Source organism: Anoplophora glabripennis, unplaced genomic scaffold (genome assembly GCF_000390285.2).
Source record: "Anoplophora glabripennis isolate ALB-LARVAE unplaced genomic scaffold, Agla_2.0 scaffold589, whole genome shotgun sequence".
NCBI classification, from domain to species: Eukaryota; Metazoa; Arthropoda; class Insecta; order Coleoptera; family Cerambycidae; genus Anoplophora; species Anoplophora glabripennis.
In genome coordinates this window covers 1,566-23,790 of record NW_019417707.1, presented here as the reverse complement: position 1 = coordinate 23,790, position 22,225 = coordinate 1,566, and the positions used below count along the sequence as shown (strand labels likewise).

The following is a 22,225-nucleotide window of genomic DNA, read 5'->3' as shown; positions in this document are numbered from 1 at the left end:
CATTCCCGAGCTCATTTTTTTATATCCGATATTTGTTTATGTTTCCAGCACATCACTTTACTAACGCCAGTCTTGCTTCTGATAGATATTGCGTACGTCGGTGGGTTTATTTTTTCGCCTCAAACTGTGTTTTATGGAATCCAACGTAAATATGCTATTTTTAAAACAGTGGACTATACTCCTCAGCGCAAATATTAGATAATTATTAAACGCTGTAATATGTGCATATCGAGAGGATATTTCTCCCGAAATGTTTCAGTTTGTATCTTTTCTGCCTGGGGTCTGATCCTTGAACTGACAGAATACATTCTTACAAGAAAATCACGTAAATTTGACTTAAGGAGGTGTATCGGATTTACTTAAATGCACAGATGTACTTGAAATTTATATAGCGTATTACCCAGTGCTCCCTCTGTGCGTCATATTTTTTTGAAATTTTTTTTGAATCTAGATTTTGAGATATTGTTGTTGAAAGTTGTTCATTTTAACAAAGGTTTATATGGCGAAGATGGACGGTGCGGCTCTTTTTTTGCCCATAACTGAGAAAAAAATTTAGAAATTGTGAAACAAAACTTTTCCATAGATAGTACACAGTATTATCTTATTTTTGATGTAAAACTAATGTAAGTTTTGAACATAGTACAGCTGTATTAATTAGAAACAGAAACCAATAATTGCATTCCTGTCTGACTTGAGGATTAATGTGGCAACGTCGCAATCAGCTGACAGTAAGGAGGGAATACATTTGAAGACTTGATAAAAACGAAATTGATTTCAAACATATATATTTTTCCTAAATCCCATGTACATTGTTATCAACAGTAAATTATCCACAACAGATGATTTTTTGTAATGTTTTTAAAAAACTAGATTAATTAAAAAAGACTAGGAAGCTGTGATATATGTATTGGAATAAAAAATAAAGTTGATAAATCCTTTTAATATATTTAATGGTTTATAAAAACATCGTAATCCGTACCCAGCAATATTTAGGGTTACATAAAGTTTTCTTTACTTGATTAATATAATTAATAATACTTGAGATAAAAGCATTTGTACGGAATAACAAAGGAACATAAATATTTCTCAGCAAACTTTATATCTAAAAAATTAGTTATAGTTGCAAAACATTTGTAACATTACTCAAATAGAGATTAAAAACACGAACAGTGAGTAATAATGTAATTTCTATCACAGAACCTTCAAAATTGCATCCAACATTTTCTTTGACTTGGACGAGAGATGGGCGCGAGTGTCATTTCATTTCTTTAGAACTAAATTAACATAATTCTCGTTGTTTTACCAGTTCACATGATTTACGGATTTTAAATAAAGGATACAAATCTTCGCGAGGATAATACGATATATTTGCTATATATAATAATTATATTGTACATAGTTTACACACAATACATTTTTGAACGCGTACGCTTTTTTACCCGAATTTGAAATATCTCCGATGTCCGAGGTCTGTAGGTTCGCAGTGTGTACAACTGCTAGTCAATTATTAGCGCTGTTGCCACATCTACATGCGTTCATTAAATATAATTTAAAACTACTTAAATATGATATTTTTATGTTAATATGTCAATATGTATGCTTTGTACATATGAGTAGATTTCTTTGCTATATAGATAATGTTTATCGCAAATAATTTCAATAGAATTTATTTTTTTCAAATTGGCAGCGGGCTTTAGTCCCATAAGAAAAGCATAGGACCCCCCCTGCGCTCCTCACTTCCCTCGGACCCCGCTATACCTCCTGAAAAACACCTCTCTATAGAAAACAAAGGAAATTAGCCCTTCGACCCACTTTAAATCATTATGTCTCATTGCCTTTGTTGACTGGAATTACTTAGTCGAATAAAAATAGCAAAATTTTAGTTTATTTTTTTTTGTTTTATTGAACTTTATTGATATCTAGGAGGGCGAAATGAGCCAGGCAAGAGCACCAAGTAAGCAAGACCTACATTTTCTCCAGCACCTCCATCAACATCTGCTGACGCACCTGTCTATCCCATGGAGATGGCGCCCATTCCCCGAGCAACCCCCCAAAACAACATTCTCTACATAAACGACTTACCCGAGCAGGCCTGAGGCGGTAGCGGAAAAATAAGCGTTGTCGACGACTTCCTTCTGGCTACGGCGCATCCGAGGGACTGTGGCTTGAAGGACCGCAGCTGCTGCATGAAATCCGAGCACTCCATGAGAGCAACGTCAGCGAAGTGGAGGTCGCAAAGAATCTGGTTCTTGAAGCGCCTGGCGCGCTTCTGGTTGGGCCCAGTCAGATTGAGACCGCATGAATTGCAGCGGAGGCATTCCTCGTGGTAGTGGTTATTGTCGTACAACGGCGAGGGTTCTGCAAACAGACTGACGTTAGTGGATGGTGTCGGTCGCTCGGTTCCCATGCTTTATAAGCGTTGAAGCGTTGTCGTAAGCTCTAAACTACCCTTTAGATCGAGATGTATGTTCCAAAGTAATGTTAACGGTGTAAACGAGAAATTGTACCTAAACTAACGGCGTCTATTGTAACAAATGAAAGTTACACTGCATCATTTTGGAGCCTAGAGTGTTGAAATATTGTCTCCTATATGCCTGTAAATATATTTAACGAAAACAAGTGCCCAGTTGTTACAAATAACTTTTGTGTGAATTGTAACAAACTAGAGGTAATTGTAACAGGCTGTAAAATATATCCATACCTTATTTTAGAATAATATTTTTGTTAAAACTACATGTGAGATATAATATATTACAAAACTGTAAATACAAGTAAAATTATAAAAATATTTTAGAAATTTAGAGCTAATCGCAGTTAATGAAAACGAAATAATTATGTTTGCTACGTGATTAAAGCTAAGCATATTCAAATAGCTTTCCTGGTAATTATTGAACATCTTATTGACTGGTTTACAACTAATTTTGGGCGTTCTATTAGTTTTTAACTGTATTAAATTTAAATTCAAATATAAATGTAAATTGTAGCAATGTTACAATTAACACCAATATAAGTACTTGTTACAATCGGCGCCATACGACTTTGCATAGTTTAATCCAAATCTTTTGTAAAAAAAGCAAACGACTGGCCTTTTGATAATTATACGAATATTGATATATTTATTTTAGATATCTGCTGAAATATATTACAATTACGACACTTCCTGTTGAAACAAAGTTGGTGACTTGAAAAGTGTCAGTTTAGCAACAGAGTAAATTACTTCTTATGCAGCTTTTTGACGATACCGTATTAATTTGTTGTGCATATATTCTTATTTGGTTGAAGTATATAAAATTTCCTTCCAACAAACAGTAATATCATGCTTAAGATGAGGATAAAGCTTTGGTAACTTCAAAATAATGGTTAATGAAAGTCCTTTGAGCATTATAAGGCAGCATAGCTTACAAGACCAATGTTACAAGATGGATATAGGGTAGGTTTACCGTAAAATCTGAGGGTTTAAAAAAGATCCATAAAAATTCTGTTTTAGTCCTTTGGGTTTGTTTAACATTCTTTTGTAAGCTTAAATAATTATTTTCAGATAGTACATTTCCTTGTGCGCCGTCTGCAGCGCATATAAAACATTGCTAATAAAAATATTGACGCTACTGTCTACTTTAATACTGATACGATTAAACATCCCTTAATCTGTTATTTCCACCGTTTGGGGGTAATTTCCGATACCGCTCCGAACCAAATCAAACAATTTATTAAATACGCGTATGAATAGTTTACATGGGCATTACAATAATTCCATTATTCCTGGACAAGAGCAAATCTGTTCCACCACTATTTATTGTAGTTTGTTAATGTACCAGAACCGGAACGGGGTAGCAACAGTTCCCATTAATCATTTATATTATGATGAGAAAGTCGAAATTAATCAAACCTTGTCAAACTAACTCGTATTGAAGTGAATAAATGGGTTAATTCATGTCGGGTTAAGAATTAATAAACTCAAATGTGACATCGCCATTTCCATCAGACCGGTCGGGATTCGGAGGCAAAAGCTCTCTCTCGGAAAATATATACGGGGGCTGCACAAATTGTTTTCGATGATATTAGTAGATGTAACTCGTTGTCTTTCGTTACGGTATCTATTTATGCTAACATTCGGTTTTTGGTGGTAAAACAAACAACAAACTAATAAATATTAACGATATCAAATGAAGAATATAAAACATATGGCAAATTTTACACCAAATACAATTGTAATATACGAAAATACCCGGAAATTTTTGATACCCACGACAAACTTCTCTACAACAGCGGCATTTGGGTTTTAAGGAACATGACCGATATTAATTCACTCATAACAATATCGCCAAGGGAAAAACTATGTATTTTATTACTATGGCCCTGCGTCCTGCGAAAAATTTATTGTGGAGTATGTAGGTCACACGTTTTATGACTACTTTATGAGACGAGAATCGAATTCCTTGACGCTGCGAGCTCTTAATCTCTAAATTAAAAATATAATTGTGAAAGCTAAATGATGTAGTGAAAATGACGTGCCTCTAATTCATTCACTCCGTGAATGTAATAAAAATAAAGACAGTGTTGGTTCGCCATAAAAACCACGAAAAAAATAGCATGCCTATTAAAATTTCGTGGAATAATTGAAATATAAAACCAAGGGTTGTCTTGAAGAACACTTTTTGACGAAGACGAATCCGAAAATATCGGATCCTGTATCACTAAATCAACACTCTCCAAGTTTGTCCAGTGTTGATATAGTGATACAGAACTCAATTTTTCAATCAAATTAATAAAGTCGGAGATTTACAGACTAATACGAGTATCGAATGTTTCCAAACTTCTCCCCTGACCCGTTAAGTAAGCCTTTTCATTATTCTTTCTCGCTTAAGGGCTATTAAATAAAGTTCGATAACTCCACAGCGGCCAATTATTTCTGGACACGTAAGCAATAAAAGTTGATATCTAATTTTCGTACCTTTCCATACGCGCCGTTACCAAGTTTACCTATCTTTCCATATTCGAAAAAAAGGAACAGATAATAGAATGTTCCAAGCAACCCTGCGGATACAGTTTTTTGTTAAAAACAAATTTCAACTTTCTTAGAAGCCTCGCAAAATCGCTCGTGGAAAATTTCCATGTATTTGACTTGTCTGGAGAGAAGTTTTTTTAGTTTCTATTATATTAAAAACATTGTTGAAATGTACATATACTATTACATATATTAAATAACAGCAATAATGTTAAAAACTTGTGCGGGAAAAGGGGCGGCTTATTGTTATCCTATACGCTGAGTTACAATTCTTGTATTATTGTGTACGAGATAGATCGGCATTTTTATTTTATATTTTTTCATTTTGTAACTGATATGGAAGTATTCTAAGCCGATGATGAATAATTCATCCCGATATCTTATTTTTACGCGACCTCGTCGTAAAAATATTTCCTCATCTCTTCTTGATAGAGAGATCTGATGGAATGTCTTTTATAATATACATTTTCTGCTCCAATTTGGAATAAGCTTCCTGAAATAATTGCAAGGGTTAGATGTCATCATTTATTCCTCGTTTATTTTTAAGAATAATAAAAAATCCCACAATGAAAAACCAACCGAATAGAAAAAACAGTTTAAATTTGTTTATATCTTTGTTTCTGTAACTAGAGATATCATACTCGTATGATGACCGTGTTCGCAAATTTTTATTATCTTAAATTTCTCCTTTTTTTGAATTTTGAATATCCTTATTTGGGCGCGACTTTAACAAAAAAGTAACCTATTCTCCTTAATTTTTACGATAATACAGGATTTCATGATGATTTCATTCAAAAATATTTCGTTCGTCAATGATAAAAGACCAAATTGAAAAAATATAAATACAGAAAAAACTGGAACTATAGTTCGTTATTTAATACTAGACTTTATATAGATAGGTATTGTTTACTTAGAAGAACGGTCTTATTAGTTGCGTATAATAAATTACCTAGCAAAAGCATCCGCCTCAAGCTTTGGCAACTTTTATCGCATATGAGAAAATATATCGCGGGAAAAGCTTAATAACCCCTCAATCATTTTTTAAATTATGAATTTGGCAGTTTTATTTAGCGATTCATCAACACCACATGCCATTCCGAACCAATTTTTGTTGATTGATTTAAAATAAAAAGACAATTCTAAAATATTGAGTGTATTGTTCTTGAGTGCCATACAGGGCGTTGCATGACATATTAGACAAACTCAAGGAGCAAGTCCTCGAGGTCGTCCTGAATAAAAAAGTACACATAGGTTCAATTCTCCATGGTTACCGAGCTATGGACCTTTAAAGTTTAGGAATAATGTTTTAATATCAATATCGCTAGCTGTGGACATGTCAGTTAATAAAACAAGTGACAGTTGGCATGTTAAAATTTATAAACGTCAGTTTCTGTACTTTGACATTATCGACATAGTTTACATTTATGGATTTTTTGATGGAAATTCGTGAGCTGCCCATAGAGAGTATCAACGACTATTTCTAAACAAAAGAGTGCCAGATCGTCAAACATTTGATTCTGTACTTTGACATTTGCGAACGCATGGCTTATTTCCAACAATGTCAACTAACTATGAACGTCCTGAATTGCAAATTTTGATTGAGCAAGAAAACATTTTGCAGATAATTGAAGACTGTTCAGAAGTAAGTACCAGGAGAATGTTCCTCTTTGGAGAGTATGGCGAACGTTACATATCAATATCTTTGTACCTGCTGACAGATGGTGACCTACTGATTCGTAGGTACTATAAAACTTTTATACCAATTTACACTCACACTAAAATTTTAGGTTATATGAGAAACCTTTTTTTTTATGAGAACAAAATGCTCGTAGTAATGGACAACACATTTTGCTTTTTAATAGGCGAAAAAAGATCGCCACAGCGAGTACGAACAATATCTTTGTGCGGTACAGTTTTTTTTTGTTTGGTCTGACTAAAAAGCGCACAATGAAAGCAAAAGTGCGTGTTATTATAAAAGGGAGGAATTCCCCGTACAACTGGAGGTAAAGGGAAATGATATATTATCCACTTAAAAAATTAAATTTGTGGTGACAGGACAGGGTGAAATATCACTTAGAAACACGTTTATATAACAGACCGGTAAAAGGAAAAGATATATTTGAGGGATGGGCGGCGTAGTCTGCGAGGTTTGAATAAATTGCCACAATCTAACGGGATTCAAATTTATGTTGCGCGGTTCATCCTAAATGAAGATGCTGCGAACTGATGAAACGGGGTCTCGCAAATTCAGTTAAGCCCTCTAATTGGTCGAAACTAATAGATCAACGAGGAGCAAACGGTTTTTAGGGAGTCGACGTTTCGATAGAATTTATTTCATCGTCAGGATTTTCAACCACAACGCCGCTTATTATATCGAAAGTATTTAACAAAGTGCCTGACTGTTCGTATTTTTAATTAAACCTAAATATAGGAATCTTGTACTTTTCGAATAAAGATACTGATAATTTCACTAACCTTTCCAAAAATTTTAAATTAAAATAGCGGATTGCTAAGAATTTCATCTCAAATTTCCAAAAATACCCCTTAGATCACCTTATCCCTTGTGCACGTTTCTTTAAACATTTTAGGAATTGGTTAATAAAGTCGGAAGGTACTCCTGTGGATTGATGGCTCGAAAAAGTTTAGGGTTCTTCTTCGGAGATACTTTCGTAGGAGTTGCGACTTTAACGAAGGTAGTCAAAGACAGATGATGAAAGTAATAAAAAAAGTTTTGTTGCTGTAGCGGTATTGTTGGAAATGTCCGGCAGAAATTTTAACATAAGGGACAGTTATTGTGTGGTTATATAAATGTGTTGGGTCCCGAAAAAGTTGCTTCTTGTTAATTTTAGTTCAAGTTATAGAGAAGTATTTGATCTTTGTTATCTGACGAACGAAACGTATTCTGTTATTTAGGTGCTTATAAGTGAGTGTAAAAATATTTAGGTATTGTTCAAAATTAATAGTTTTTAAATGGTGACGATGCACTGGCTTTTACATCGTGCAACACTGACATCCGGCTTCTATATTACATAATAATACCTATTAATGTCAGATATTTATTATTGTTCCGACATAGTGATATCATTTTTAAAATAAATTTTAGATAAAATTACCAAGAGATTATAATAATTGAGTTACACACATTTTTACCACAACTTCCGGACTGGGCATAAATAATGACACAGTGACAATAGTTCTATTTTCTCTTTAAGGATTGTAAAAAACTGGATTAGTTCAATAAGAAAAAATAGTAAAATCATATCATCAAAAGTTGTAATAGTTAATTTGTCGTTTTTTTTGCATAAATCACCCTCATGAGGTTGGTTTAAAAGTAGATGTCGACGAACAAAAAAACAACTTATTTATCTTATAATAATTCAATAAGTGGACAGGGTGTTCCGATTTGTAGTATAAAAACAAATGGACATAAATATTAAAAAAAAATTTGCTATGATTTTTTTAGGTGATAATTTTAGAGAAGTTACGGCAATTCTCTTCTACTGCAATTTAAGATTAACACTTTCCAAGAAAAAGCAAACATTTTTCATGCAAAAGTAAATTTTACATTAATTGAGAATTGTGAAAAATAAATAAATAAAAAATAAAATAAAATAAATAAATGAAAACACGCCAGGAACTGTTAATAATTTAAAAGTGAATACATCTTTATAAAAATTGGAAATGGGGTGTAGAATAACAATGTTTTACTTTCATTTGTTTCTTACTTATTCTTTGAGGTAACAGGTAACTTAAATAAAAATATAGCAACTCAAAAAATTGTTTGCCAAGATTTCTACGCCACCTCAGAAAAACATTTTGTTTATTATTAATATAACTGTTCTTCAGGTAAACATAAGAACAGTTGAATGACGGTGCATGTAACTAATTAATGTAAATATAATTGCTCCGGTTCTGCGGCCCATCGAGGCTTTTTGCGAGTCGGACAAAATCAGAGGCGACTATTAGCATAAGCAGGCGATCGCAGAAGAGAGGAAGATAATTAAAAGGTGTACCTTTAGAAGGCCCAGGAAGGACAATCGTCTCATTTTTATTTGAAGAAATGTTGACAGGTTAAGGTAGCAGTAAGAGATGAAAATTAGGAAAACTAGGGACACACACCAAGCACAATAAATGGGGCGCGAATTCGATGTTCACGTAGCAGTTAGTTAAAATGTAAACACGGCGGTGCATGCAGGACCTGCTTCTGAGCTCTGGCAGGGACGTCCACGTGTCACGGAGACGGCGGAACCACTGACGGAGCGTCGGGACGGCTGACCCCACCCCCTGGATCGATTGCCAACCTTGTTATCAGAAATATAACCGGTTGCTCGGTCTGGCGCGTACATTCAAGTTGGTATAGGTGGAATGATAATAAATTCACCACACTTTCCAAAAATGTTTTATTTTTTCCCTTTCTTAGCCTTTAAACACCTTTTACTTTAATATGAGCATGTTAAGTTACTTTAAACTTAGTGAAAATTAATATTTAGATAAAATAGTGTAACTGGTTATCGATTTATTATATAAAATATGGGTCTATCTGTTACTAGTAACTTTAAAATTTGCTAATATCTCGTTATTACAACTACTACCTTAATGACCATCGAGGCTATTTGGATTTGTTGTGATTTAGAATTGTTTCGAGAATATGTGGTAGAGACAACTAGGGAGGAATTAAGAATTTTAAACTTAAATAAGGCAGGAAATAAAAATTGCATCTCAAGGGGCACTTTATATTTTCTGGAATCAAAACAAAGATAAGAGCGCCATCTTTTGCCACACGAGAGAGAAAAATAAGAGAAGATAAGGAAATTTACTTTTACATTTACTAAATGAAGGAGTTTCAGAGCAAGTATTTTAAAAATAACAACTGATATACTTTAGTTAACAATTCTCAAAAGCCTCAACAATTTAGTGCAATATCGCACATGTAATATTTGAATGAAGAGTTAATTTCAATTATTTATTCATTTTTCTTTAAGTATAGATTGACTCATTAATTCTTTTTTCTAAAATAATGGTTGTGTAGGCGTTCCCCATCTGACCCATAAATAGCAACAAAATGGTCTCTTCCGATTTCCGGGGCCAACCTGATTTAAGTTTATGTAAACTCGTTAGCTGCGAAATTTGACAGGGAATAAAATAACAGCGTTATCAGCTTGAGGAAGCGGTTGTAACTTATCAAGGAAGAGCCGATTGCAACACCACTTATTACTCAAACTGGTGCACAGTCGTCACGTTCGTTTAAAAACGAGTTTCGCAACGGAATGGCCAACTCAGACTAAAGGGAGTGTTTGAATAAACAACAACTCTATTCACGTTTAAACTATTTTCGTTTTCCTTCGACAGCGCTGGATTGACATTCTCTCAAAGTTTTAGACGGTTTAAGTATGTTTCCATTCGGAACTAGTCAAGTATTGCGATAAATATAAGAAAATATATACTTGGAAAAAAATTGAATAAATAAATAAAGTTAGAATTTAATATTTTTTCTATTAATTTTGCCAATAAATTTACGTTAAATTGAATTTGAATTAAAAAAATGACCTACCTATACAGGCCCCTTTAATTTTGCACAGTGAGACGACCCTGTCTTATTATCGACATAGGACATAATGTTAAAATGTTTAATGAAAGGCAAAGTTTCTTCGAAAAAGCTTAGATAAAATATTAACTACGTTCGATGACGTTTCACTTTACGACTCTTTTATACCTGATAACATCTTCGCACAGAACATTACGCCTCCTAATGAACTTGTTGCTCTGATGCAAATCACGACTGAGAGTCTAAGTAAGTTGGTGTAATGAAAAAACTTTTATCTTTACTAGACTCTATTTTGTTGCAGAATCCTATTGTAATTTGCAACACATCACAAAACAATTACTTGTTCATATAAGCAGCTACTTTTTTGGTGATTGGTAAATTTAAATGTAGATACGCTTTGTAGATACGGAATCAGACAGTAAGTATATACAGGGCGTCACTGAAAGTTAGGTTTTTGTTTTAACTAACATTTCTTGGCATTAAATCAGATAATTTTGAAAGAAAACCTTAATAAAACTTTTTAATAGCATGTTTACTTTTAAACGAAATTACAGGCTGTCTACTATAAGAACGCCACTCCTATGTATCTCACTTAAAAAAATCTTCATATGTTTTTTGTTGCATTTTTTGAGGCCTTGATGCTCGTAAAAACAAATTTGAGATCCATGGCCAACTTTATGAGTAATCATAAAAAAAAACAAGAAAAGTACCGAATGTTTGGGGCCGTCTAACTTTTTTATTTTGAGAGATAAAGAAAATTTATTTTAATAAAATTTCATGGCAAAATCGATATCTTTCACCTAGTGTAAACGGATTTTTGAAGTATCGAATGTAATTTGCTGCGGTCAAAAAAAATTGTCATCGAAGCATGCTGTGGATACAAAAAAATTGCTTGTTTTTTCCTCTTTTGATATACTACATGTGTCCTTTATATTTTATATGTATTACATTTTTTATAATTATGGTATCAAAAATGTAGATTAATAGAGAAATTTTTTTAAACATGCCAACTACAAAATGTTTAATGAATGTACTTTTTTTCAGCAAAAAATCTGCAATATCTGACACCCATCAATTTACCATCATAGAAGTAAGGTCCTATGATTTAGGTATCAAGAATTCTAATCTAAACATTTACTGAAAACCTCTGTTGAAATGCAGTTTTCTTCGTGACATTAGTCCATTTGAAGCAAATGTTTCTATTAAACAATCCATTGTTACAAAAATTAGACACATCTGACCAGAGAACTCTTCTGCATATAAAAGGATCTTCCCTCTTTCTTTCTTGTCACCACCTACAGAACCCTAATCTCCTAGGTTTATCTTCGTCCCTCAAGTGATGCACTTTTTTCACCTTAAAACAATTGAAACCATTTTTTCGTAATATCGTTCTTGCACTACCCTTCTCTAAATTGTAGTTTACTTCAATCTCTTACTGTTTTGCTCATTTTTCCTATTCACATAATTTAAAATTCAATTGATTTTAATTATTTTATTAACAACAGCGATTTTATTAGCGAAGGTTTTCTATATTCCGCAAGTGCTTGAAAAGAATTGAAATTGCATTGATAGTACAATACAAACATATTACACTTCTCAATATGTGAAACTATCATTATTATTCAAAATTATTGTTTTTCAAATCTTAGTAAACTGTAACAATTTTCAAACCAACAGTTATGTTTAAACTATAACAATAAACAATTTGTTAAATGATGACATTGCTCTGATAACACATTTGTTTTCATAGCGTGCTATTTAGGGTAAGCTACTCTGTCTATGAAACAACAATGTTGAAGGCTCAGTTTTCTCTAAAGTAAAAAAACACGAAAATGTCTACATTTTTTATACCAAAATTGTAAAAAATGTAATAAATGTAAAAGATAAATGCAACATGTAGTATATCGTACGAAAGAGGAAAAAACAAGCAATTTTTTGTTTTTTGTATTTTTTTTGATAATTTTTTTTGCCCGTGTAGAGGGCGCAGCAAATTACATACTGTACTTTAAAAATCTGTTTACATTAGGTGAAAGATATCAATTTTGCCATGAAATTTTATTAAAATAAGTTTTCTCTATCTCTTAAAATAGAAAAGTTAGACGACTCTAAACTTTCGGTACTTTTCCGGTTTTTTTTATGATTACTCACAAAGTTGGATCTCAAATTTGTTTTTACGAGCATAAAGGCCCCAAGAAATGTAACCAAAAACATATAAAGATTTTTTATTTTTTAAGTGAAATACATAGGAGTGGTCCTCTTATAGTAGACAGCCTGTATATGACGTTGATGAATTTGATATAGTTTTCGTATACGGTGAACGTAAGCAAAATGGTCGAAAGTCGGATGTCTCATCACAAAGACTGGAAAACATTACACTAACACCAATTTTAACCATTTTATATACAGCGTGTGCAGGCTTTACAACCCCGAGATAATCAGTTCAATTTCGTCAATTATTACAACAGACAATCAAATTTTTAGTTTCAGTGGTTGATGAGGTGACATTTCTTTTAGATATGTTGTATCTTATCTTATTAGCCGACCAACTGGTAAATATATTTTTTCTTAATAATTTGCAAGAATTGTTGTAAGACTAAATAAATAAAAATTCTACTTGTAATGAGGCATTTGTAAGGTTTTTAGATGTTTGTTTGCTTTAATAGCATCAACAGATTTTCATAATAAATCACTTAGCAAATCTATTAGTTTCAATAAAGCTATTATTATTTGAGAGTTCGAACTAAATCAATATTATTCCCTTAAGGAGTTGTTATTTTAAGAAACTGCTCATTTTCGCTGCTTTTATAATTTCCTTTCATCATAGTCATGATATTTTTCTCCAAAGGCAACGATTTATTAGATAACTGTTGGTATTTTCACTAATATAGCCCAGATACATAGAAACATTGGGTAAATTATTTTAACAAAAGACAAACAAAAGTCACATGCTGGAACAATTATAACAGAAGTTAATTCAACATTTAATGAAAACAGTGTGGTGGCAAATTTAAGATATAAAAATTAGAAACTCCTGAATATATTATTTTCACGAATATATGGCTTAAGGGTAAGAACAGTTTTCCATGACAATTAATTTGAGGATGAAGATGGACAAATATGTTTCCAACCAGCTGTATGATAGTTATTGTAGTAATTCTTCACAAGCAGCAATGGGAAAGAGAAGTTATTCTTCTGAAATCTTGTAATAATTTAAATCAGTATGAACTTCCAATACGAATCATGACCTTCAATGGTTGAATGATTTAATGGCTAATTTCCTCGTTGTCAATTTACAACTCTTGACGTTTCGAGAGCCATATCGCTCTCTTCTTCAGAAATTACTCTGAAACTGGAGATCTACTAATCCTGTCACTATTTATATTTGATGTGATCCATGACTTTCAGGTGGGTGACCTCCTACGCGTTGTTGACGTTCCACCTTACGTGAAAGGTTGTACAGATAAAATCGGGCGTCTTTTGATGAAGAGGAATATCAAGTTATTCAGCACTGTAAAGAAGGTGGCGGCAGTGTTTCCAAAGACCTGCAACAACGACCAGCTCCAGGGCCCCGGTGTGTACAATGTTCCTTGCTCTTGCGGAAAGGTCTACATAGGACAAACAGGAAGGCACTTCAACATGAGGTTAAAGGAACAAAAAAGTCACCTCAAAAATAACAATTAGGATAAATCGGCAGTAGCAGAGCATAGGGCAGACACGGGACACGCAGTGGATTTGAGTGAAGCCAACATGGTGGTGTGAGAGAGAGAGAGAGAAGATTTTGGCTCCGACTATAGAGAGAAGCATTAGAAATTTTCAAAAATCTGAATAATTTCAACAGGGATAGTGGTGTGGATCTGCCAGGTATATGGAAGAGAAATCCGTGAAAGCAACCCACTGGAAGGTCAACAACGCGTACGAGGTCACCCACCGGAAAGTCATGGATCGGTGACCACATCAAATGTAAATAGTGACAAGATTAGTAGATCTCCAGTTTCAGAGTAACCTCTGAGGAAAAGAGCGATATGTCTCTCGAAACGTCAAGAGTTGTAAATTGGAAATCATTCAACCATTAACGACAGCCACAAGAACACTTAATTATCAAATGCGCCAAACTAATTAAGTTTAAATTCCTTCACATTTCCATTGGTACAACTGGCCTTTACATCAAGAGAAAGGGAAGTGCATACCTATGCAAAGAGGTGCATGCTTTAAGTGTACATGAGCCTATCCAGGCTTACATTTACAGGAAATGCAGTTCACATCTCACAACATATATTTTAGATCAACACTCCTTCCCTCACAAATTCAGATCCCCCTTCAAAGTCCCCCTTACCTGTTTGCGTGCTAGAATCAAAAAACGTACTAGATGTTTCCACGGTCATAGAGGCTATGGTACCATCGAGGATCTGAGCGCTGGAGTCCCTCCTCCCGCGGTACCTCTGACAGTCGTCGCTTTGGGAGCTTTGCCTTCGGAAGTTTCTACACCTGATCATCTCTTCGGTTGTTGATTGTCTTCGGAAGCCCCTCGCGATCAGAATCTCCTCGGTAGTGGACTGTCTGCGGATGGCAGGTCTGTAATTCTCGGTAGTTGGAGGAGGCCCGGGGCGATTGCAGGGGCTCGGGTCTCTGCTGGAGCAGCTGGATGAATCTGGTGACCTGTGGCCATGACGTCCACCGGCTACGCTGGTCGATTGTCTCCTTAAAGTGCCTCTTCTGCTGCGTCGTACGGGGCTAATGTCTCGTTCTCCAGATCGGTCTGGACTGAGGTGAGACCTGGAGTCTCTTCTGCTTCTAGAGGCTGAGTCGGGGCTCAAAGAATCTCGTCTGGCTTTGCGACCAGTGTCGTCTACGTCTGGGCTTAGGGCTGTTGGTTGTGAACCTCTTCTACTCCAACCCCCAGGAGGTAGACAACTTTCATCGTACGCGGTGTTTTGACGTTGTAGTCGAGAATGCTTGCTGCGCTCTGGACTGGCGTGACTTCTGGAGTCTCTCCTTCCAAGTCGCCCGCACTGCGTCGTCGAGTCTCTTCTAGTAGACAGCAGCGGGTGTGTTGGAGTTGTCGCAGTGGTTGTAGGTACGGTTGGTGAGGTGGCAGGTGGCGTCACGCTGGAAGTTATGATTGTAGGAGGTGGAAGAGCTTGGGTGCTAGTATCCGAAGTACTGCTTGTCACCGGAGCCGTACTAAGGTACTGCGCGGGTGCCGAGTCAGAAGCCGTGGAGGAAGTAGAGGGTCTTTGCTCCTGTCTGTAGTAAGGAGTGTCTGTGATGGTACGGGAATCCCGTCTCTTCTTCTTAGCCGCTACTATTTTGGGTGGAGGTGGCGTTATAGCCGTGGTGGAGTCCCGCCGGCCGCTCTTTCCGCTCTCCCCCGACCCCCTTCGGGAGGTGTGGTGGGAATGGGTGGTTGAGTCTCGCCTGCCGCTTCTGCTTGACTCGCCGCTGTCTCTGCGAGGCATGGTGCTGGCAGTGACCACTGTGTTGGTGGTGATGCTCTCGCGACGCTGCCACAGTTTCGCTACTTCCGTTTTGAAGTCTGAGATGGCCGTGTGGTGGGAGTCCCTTCGAGACTTGGAACCCATGCTTCTGATGCCGGAGTCAGCGCTAGATTCGCGCCTTTTTCTGAAATAGATACGAAATAAGTCTTTAATTCCTTTCCATTTAATTTATTAACAATGAAATTCTTTATAATTTAGTATTTTGATTTCTACTGGCTTATATAAGGTATAGGGAATATACACGTGAAGTTTGAAATAAACCAAATTAAAAATATTTCCTGTTTAATAGGAGAAACCTGCTGAACCGAAAGCTATGAGCTGACATTTGTATGAAAGTTAAATATAGTCCCTGTCAAGTTAATTTAGAATAGACTGCAAATTTTATGAATACAAAAAGGACGGTCTGGATGTTCTCTAGAATTATAGCGGCAGTGTATTGTTTGGTATTACAATACTTCAAACAAGTTTGCTTTGTAATAATTATCATGTTCTGACGTACTGACATATAAAATACAATGGACGACCATATTCAGTACTTTATTTCTGTAGAATACTAGTAAATTGAGTTTTATTCCTAATATAAATTAATTTCTAGTCTCTGGTTTACGATTTTTTAAATCGATATGTTCGGAACATAAAATATAGCTTATGGCTAGTGCGTCCATCAATCATAGGCTCAAATTCAATTTTCATGTCAACTAGTGGATGTAATGGAAAACAAGGAAAAAATTCGTGATACATGGGATTGGAGCCAAAAAAGCAGGGTTTAATTCGAATTGAATAATATCTCTTAATATATACGTTGTCTTTTTTTGCACGTAAATATTGGAAAAATTTAGTTTTCACAGATCGAATTAATTCATTTCTGGATAAATCAAAGTGCACTTTTTTTTAATAGCGTTCATAAAATTGTGGAAAACGTAATAAATAAACATGTGTCTTTAAAACTTCAAAATTTAGTATTTTCTAGCCAGCAAGGATCTGAAGAGTCAGTTGACAGAAATCTTTCACCATTAAATAAAGTAATAGCGTTGTCTTTTAATTTTCTTTAGGCGTAGAGAAAAAACTAAAATTATGCAACAAATAAGTAATTTCAATCTTTGATTTTGTGGTACTATTGATCTTTCCAATTTGGATAAACAATTTTGCCTTCTATTATTCTGTACCTTATTCTGGTAAAATCCAAAACATGAGCGAAAAACGCACCTGTGAGTAGTGATACTAGGTGTAGGGCCCGACTCCGTGGCGCTCTGCCTTCCCCAGGGAAGTGACCTGGCCAGGTCCGCCAAGGTCTCCCTGCGGCACAGCTGCTTCTGCTGCTTCTTCGTGCTGCCTCCCCACTCCCTCAGGATGTCCGTCAGCTGGGCCAAGGAGCTGCGTCGCCTCCTCGTCTGGCCGCTTGGTGGAGGCGAGGCTTCCTGCAGCTCCGTGGGCGGCGATATGCTGCATATCTGGGTGGCAGAGTCCCGTCGCCCCCCCAGCCTCTGCCTGATGGTAGACTCCTCTACCTGCTCCCGCACCAGGTCGTCCCATCCGTTGCCTCCCTGCCATACCAACCCGACCTGATGCGACAGGATGGGAAGGTTGCAGACGAAGCAAATAGCGGTCATGGTCCTGGAAACAAGACGGAACTATTAGCGTGGGTTTCTTCCACGGGCTAGAGACGTGCAATGAGCGCTTATTCACAATGGTCATAGGCTAGTGAGGACTTACTTATGGTACATTCGAAATATACAGTTTCTGTTTGGTCATGGATGTTATGGATAATGGAATAATATTCCATTATCCATTAGAGAGCTGAAATCGTGAGTTTTTTCAAAAACAACTGATTATCTCGAAAACGTTAAGTTTTAAACACCATATACATTTAATAAACTCTACGTAATATTAACCAAGGAATTCCAAAACGCAATAATATATAGGGTGTTTCAGTTTAAATAACAAAGTTATGTAGCGCTCACGCGAAATGGGACACCCTGTAAAGCTAACAATATTTTCTTTACTTGGCTCATATGATTTCAGATTCTGTATATGATGTTTTTAATAAAAAATAGAATCGATATCTACATCTCTGTAGGCAACAAAGTTACAGTCAAGACTGCAATTTTAATTTTCAAAATTAAGAAATGCTAACATAGTTAATGGGATAGAGTATAATTTTGAGTATAGTTTTCAGAACAATATATGAATACTTCTTTAAGTATCAGAATTTTTTTTTATAACTTTCTGTCAAAATTTTTTCTGTTATAAAGAGTACCAAACAAGAGAATGATTGAATGTCTTATTATTACGACGATTATGTATAAAGATGCTACTCTAAACTTCTATCATCTAAAACCTATAAACAGTTGCCTGACCTTTCCGAAAATGTCCATTCCTGAACGGTACGTTCTACAATGAACCATGATGCAGTGAACGATGTAGGTACTAAGTAGGTACTAACATGTCCTTTGTGAATGAGCTAAGCTATGATTTATGTACATAATAAATATAAACGACTGACAAAACAGTGCTGAGTGCTGCTTTCTTGCTGCTTCAAACTAGAGAGCGGTGCAGAGATAAAACAAAACATGCTGTAAGTATGTTACAAGAGGCTCTGGATGCAGTCATGAATGATATAACAATGGATGGCCGAGGTGACCTAGGGCGGTCAATTTGCCCCATAGGCTAACGAGGTAGCCAACGTTGGGGGCTGGCCTAGAGGAATCTCGGGACCGGGCAATGTCTGCGGAGCAGCAAGCGTGATTATACAGAATTATTATAAGCTGCGCCCTCCTCCACACAACTCCTCAGTTATTGGCTAATTGGATATTTGATATGATTTACAAAACTCACCACAGAAATGAGACTTGTAATTGTTAATAGCCAGAATATTATCAAAAAATATAACAGACACTTTAGCATCATATAGTCAATAATGTACAAGATACTGATTATTTACATCTTGTTATATTTACTGTGAGTAGTAGTAGACTTAATGTCAAGTTATTACAAACACATTCATTTATTTAACAAAGATAACATTGTTTAACTTGGATATTTGTCACTGCATTAAAAATTTGGTACAAATTAAGAGTTTGAGGTATAGATTGTCCAACAAATTATGAAAAAAAAGCTATAAGCTAAAGAAAGTTAATACTGTTTAGTTTCTGAAGAAGGTACAAAATCCCCATAAGAAATGTCTTGAGTTGCATGAGACAGATGGCTTAAAATAAGTTTATTAGGAATGTGAAGTTGCATAAAATTTAGAACATAATTATTTGGAGTTGCCAGTTTTTTTATCCTCGTTTTTCTCTTATAACCTGTTATCAAAATGGAATTTTAATTTGAAATTTTCATGAATAAGCAACTAAATATGGCTCATAGCAAAATCAAGCAATTTTTTTAATAGATTATGAAGAGGGAATTTTAGCTTCTTCTAATCCTCATTGACAAAAAAACAGAATATTATTCATATTATTTTTGTTGAATTTACCGCGATAATGTCTCAAAGTTTACTATAATGCAAGTACCTTATAGGTCTTGTTAAGTTTTAACATCTTTAGATTTATCCAAAACGTTCTCAACACAATTTTTTCTGGGTGTTCCTCTGGGCTCCAATTTTAAGCTCCATTTCTGATGCAGGAATGGGGTATGTAAATGTGTGACGTAATTATTTCGAGTTTAAATCGAAAATGTATTAGTAATTATTAGAGAGCGGACAATGTGTGACTTTAACCCGAAGAATAGATCAAATTTTGGTAGAGATGTGTACGCGTTCAAAAATGTATTGTGTATAAACTATGCAAAATATAATTATTATATCGTATTATCCTCGCGAAAATTAGTACCCTTTATTTAAAATCCATAAATCATGTGAACAGGTTAAATAACGAGAAAATAATTAAGTTAATTTAGTTCTAAAGAAATGAAATGACACTCGCGCCCATCTCTAGTCTATCCGTCGACATCGGTTGCGTTTATCGAATTCCTATTGGTCAGAATTCAAACTGCAGCCCTGTTATGAATGGAGCGTGAGTTGGACTATTCTATTATGTGCGTCGCCTGAGGCTATTCGTTACATTGACTCCTAATTTCCAATTAAAAGAACGACACTATTTTTAACCGAACTTTATTTAAGAAATATGTAGTATACAATTACTGATTTTCTAAATATTTTATAACGCCTAAAAATGTATGTACCGTGAAATTTTCGTGAATTATCACGTAAATTTCCTATGCATACCCGACACGCCACTGCGTCATGGGTAATGTATCTAGGTTTATGAATGACATATCTATGTTCAAGGTTAAAGTCACAAATTGTCCGCTCTCTGGTAATTATCTAATTATCTATTAATCCAACATTCGTGCCCTCTCGCGGTAAGCAACTTAGAATAGAGGTAAGTTTGGTTAAATCTGCTTATTTTGCAGGAGTATATTGGGACACCCTATATTGCTAAATGAGCTATTTTTTGTCTTTATAGAAACGATCCCGTTTCAACTAAACTCTGTATTAACTTTTGGTCACGTGCTGTATTTTTTTGTGTGGAGGTTTTCGCGTCTATAGGCTTTCCTGCGACATTGCTCGGTCTCGGGCGAGATCCAGGCCAGTCCCCCGACTTGCTGGACTAGTGGTGGGCAAGATCCGCATCATACGTATAAATCATACGGATCTCTAGTGGGAATCGATTCATGCGGATCCCGATGCAAAAATAATTTCATATGTTTCGCATCACCGCATCAATGTAAGTTGAGACTGAAGTGAAGTGAATCGGTATCAACTGATTCTCGTATGCGATACAGGAATGAGTAAATGGGAGGCGCACGCATACTGGGAATCAGTTCATACGTATACCGGTATAAAAATAATTTCGTATGTTCGCATCACCGCATCAATGCGAATTGGGAATGAATCGGTCTCAACACTCTCAACTGATTCTCGTGTCCGATACAGGTCGATGAGATACGATGCATTAGAAACAGTTTAGTGCATAGGAAACTAAATATTGAAATAAATTATATGAAATTGTGTAGTCTGAAACAAACTTATAATGTAAAAAGTAATTGTCAGAGTGATGTGTACTTCGTATTTAAATGTTGAATCGCTTGACCGAAAATAATTTGATGCTCAACTTGAGTTCAAATATATTATTGCTTCGTTTCTACTTAAGTTCATCGTTCTGCTAAAAAATTAATTTATAGATGATTGCAAAAAATTTAACGGGAATGAGTGAGCGGCAAGCCCACACATTTACAAAATGTACAAGTACAAACTGTACTTGTACATCCACAGTGAATACGATTCCCTGATGCGGATCTTTTGATGCGGATCTTTATGTCGATACATTTCGCATCATGCGGATCATTAAAAAGATCCGTATTGCCCATCTCTATGCTGGACTGTCAGGTCTCGCCAGCGTGCGAGCTCGAACAAATGCGGACCTGTAATGACGTAGGCGCGGGGAAGGCATCTGCGCCATAGTTCATTCTGCTGTCCGGATCGAGTTGTGCTCCGTCAAAGGAACCTGAGGACTATCCTGCCGCAATACTCGTTCGTCCTGAAAGATGGCGCCCTGGTCTCGTCGCTACGGGTGCTGCGGCCTGCTAAACATCAAACACTTAGTGCTTCTAACTACACAGTTAGATATTCGAAAGTGTGTAGGTTAAATTCGAATGGTTAGTACTTTGACAGGCACCACGCGGCCAAGTGAATGCCGCTGTGCAAGAATTGCCATATAGGGTACTAAAAGGGGGTCTGAGATTTACACAATTAAGGGTATTTGTCGTTCAATAGTGGTTCTAAGAGGTACAGCTAAATTAAACACATATTGCTAACACAGATATTAAAAATTGTCAGTTTCTTTATACTCTGACTGACTTACAGGTGTTTTTCGTAGTTTTATAATATGTCATTTGACAAAGTGTACTTTTGCAACTGAGATAAGTATCTGAAATTTCTATTTTTCTGCAGATATTTGCGGTAATTCTTATAGGCGAGCGGTTCACCCCTAAAAGAAGGCATGAACCGACTAAATTTTTAAAACAAAAACTTTCGGCATGAAACTTTTTTTATTTTATAAAGTGTATTTTTCTGATAATTTATATATTCTTTTTTATAATTTTCGGCATGGTCAGTCGATTGTTATAAACAAAAAAGTTGTATAACAAAATTACACGCCGAATGGCTTTATTGTAAAA

The 22,225-nt window shown here is 35.5% G+C and overlaps 1 protein-coding gene across 1 annotated transcript in view; it reads right to left on the bottom strand.

The window, feature by feature from the left end:
* The window catches only part of LOC108915334, a 57,273-nt gene extending 35,766 nt beyond the window's left edge, over positions 1-21,507 (bottom strand). Inside the window, exons 1-4 of the mRNA XM_018721341.1 lie at positions 21,470-21,507; positions 17,252-17,659; positions 14,884-16,169; positions 2,083-2,358 (exon numbers count right to left, since the gene is read on the bottom strand). Of these exons, the coding sequence (XP_018576857.1) occupies positions 2,083-2,358; positions 14,884-16,169; positions 17,252-17,659; positions 21,470-21,507 (2,008 nt within the window). The remainder of the gene's footprint in view (positions 1-2,082; positions 2,359-14,883; positions 16,170-17,251; positions 17,660-21,469) is intronic.
* Between the last annotated feature and the right edge of the window lie 718 nt (positions 21,508-22,225).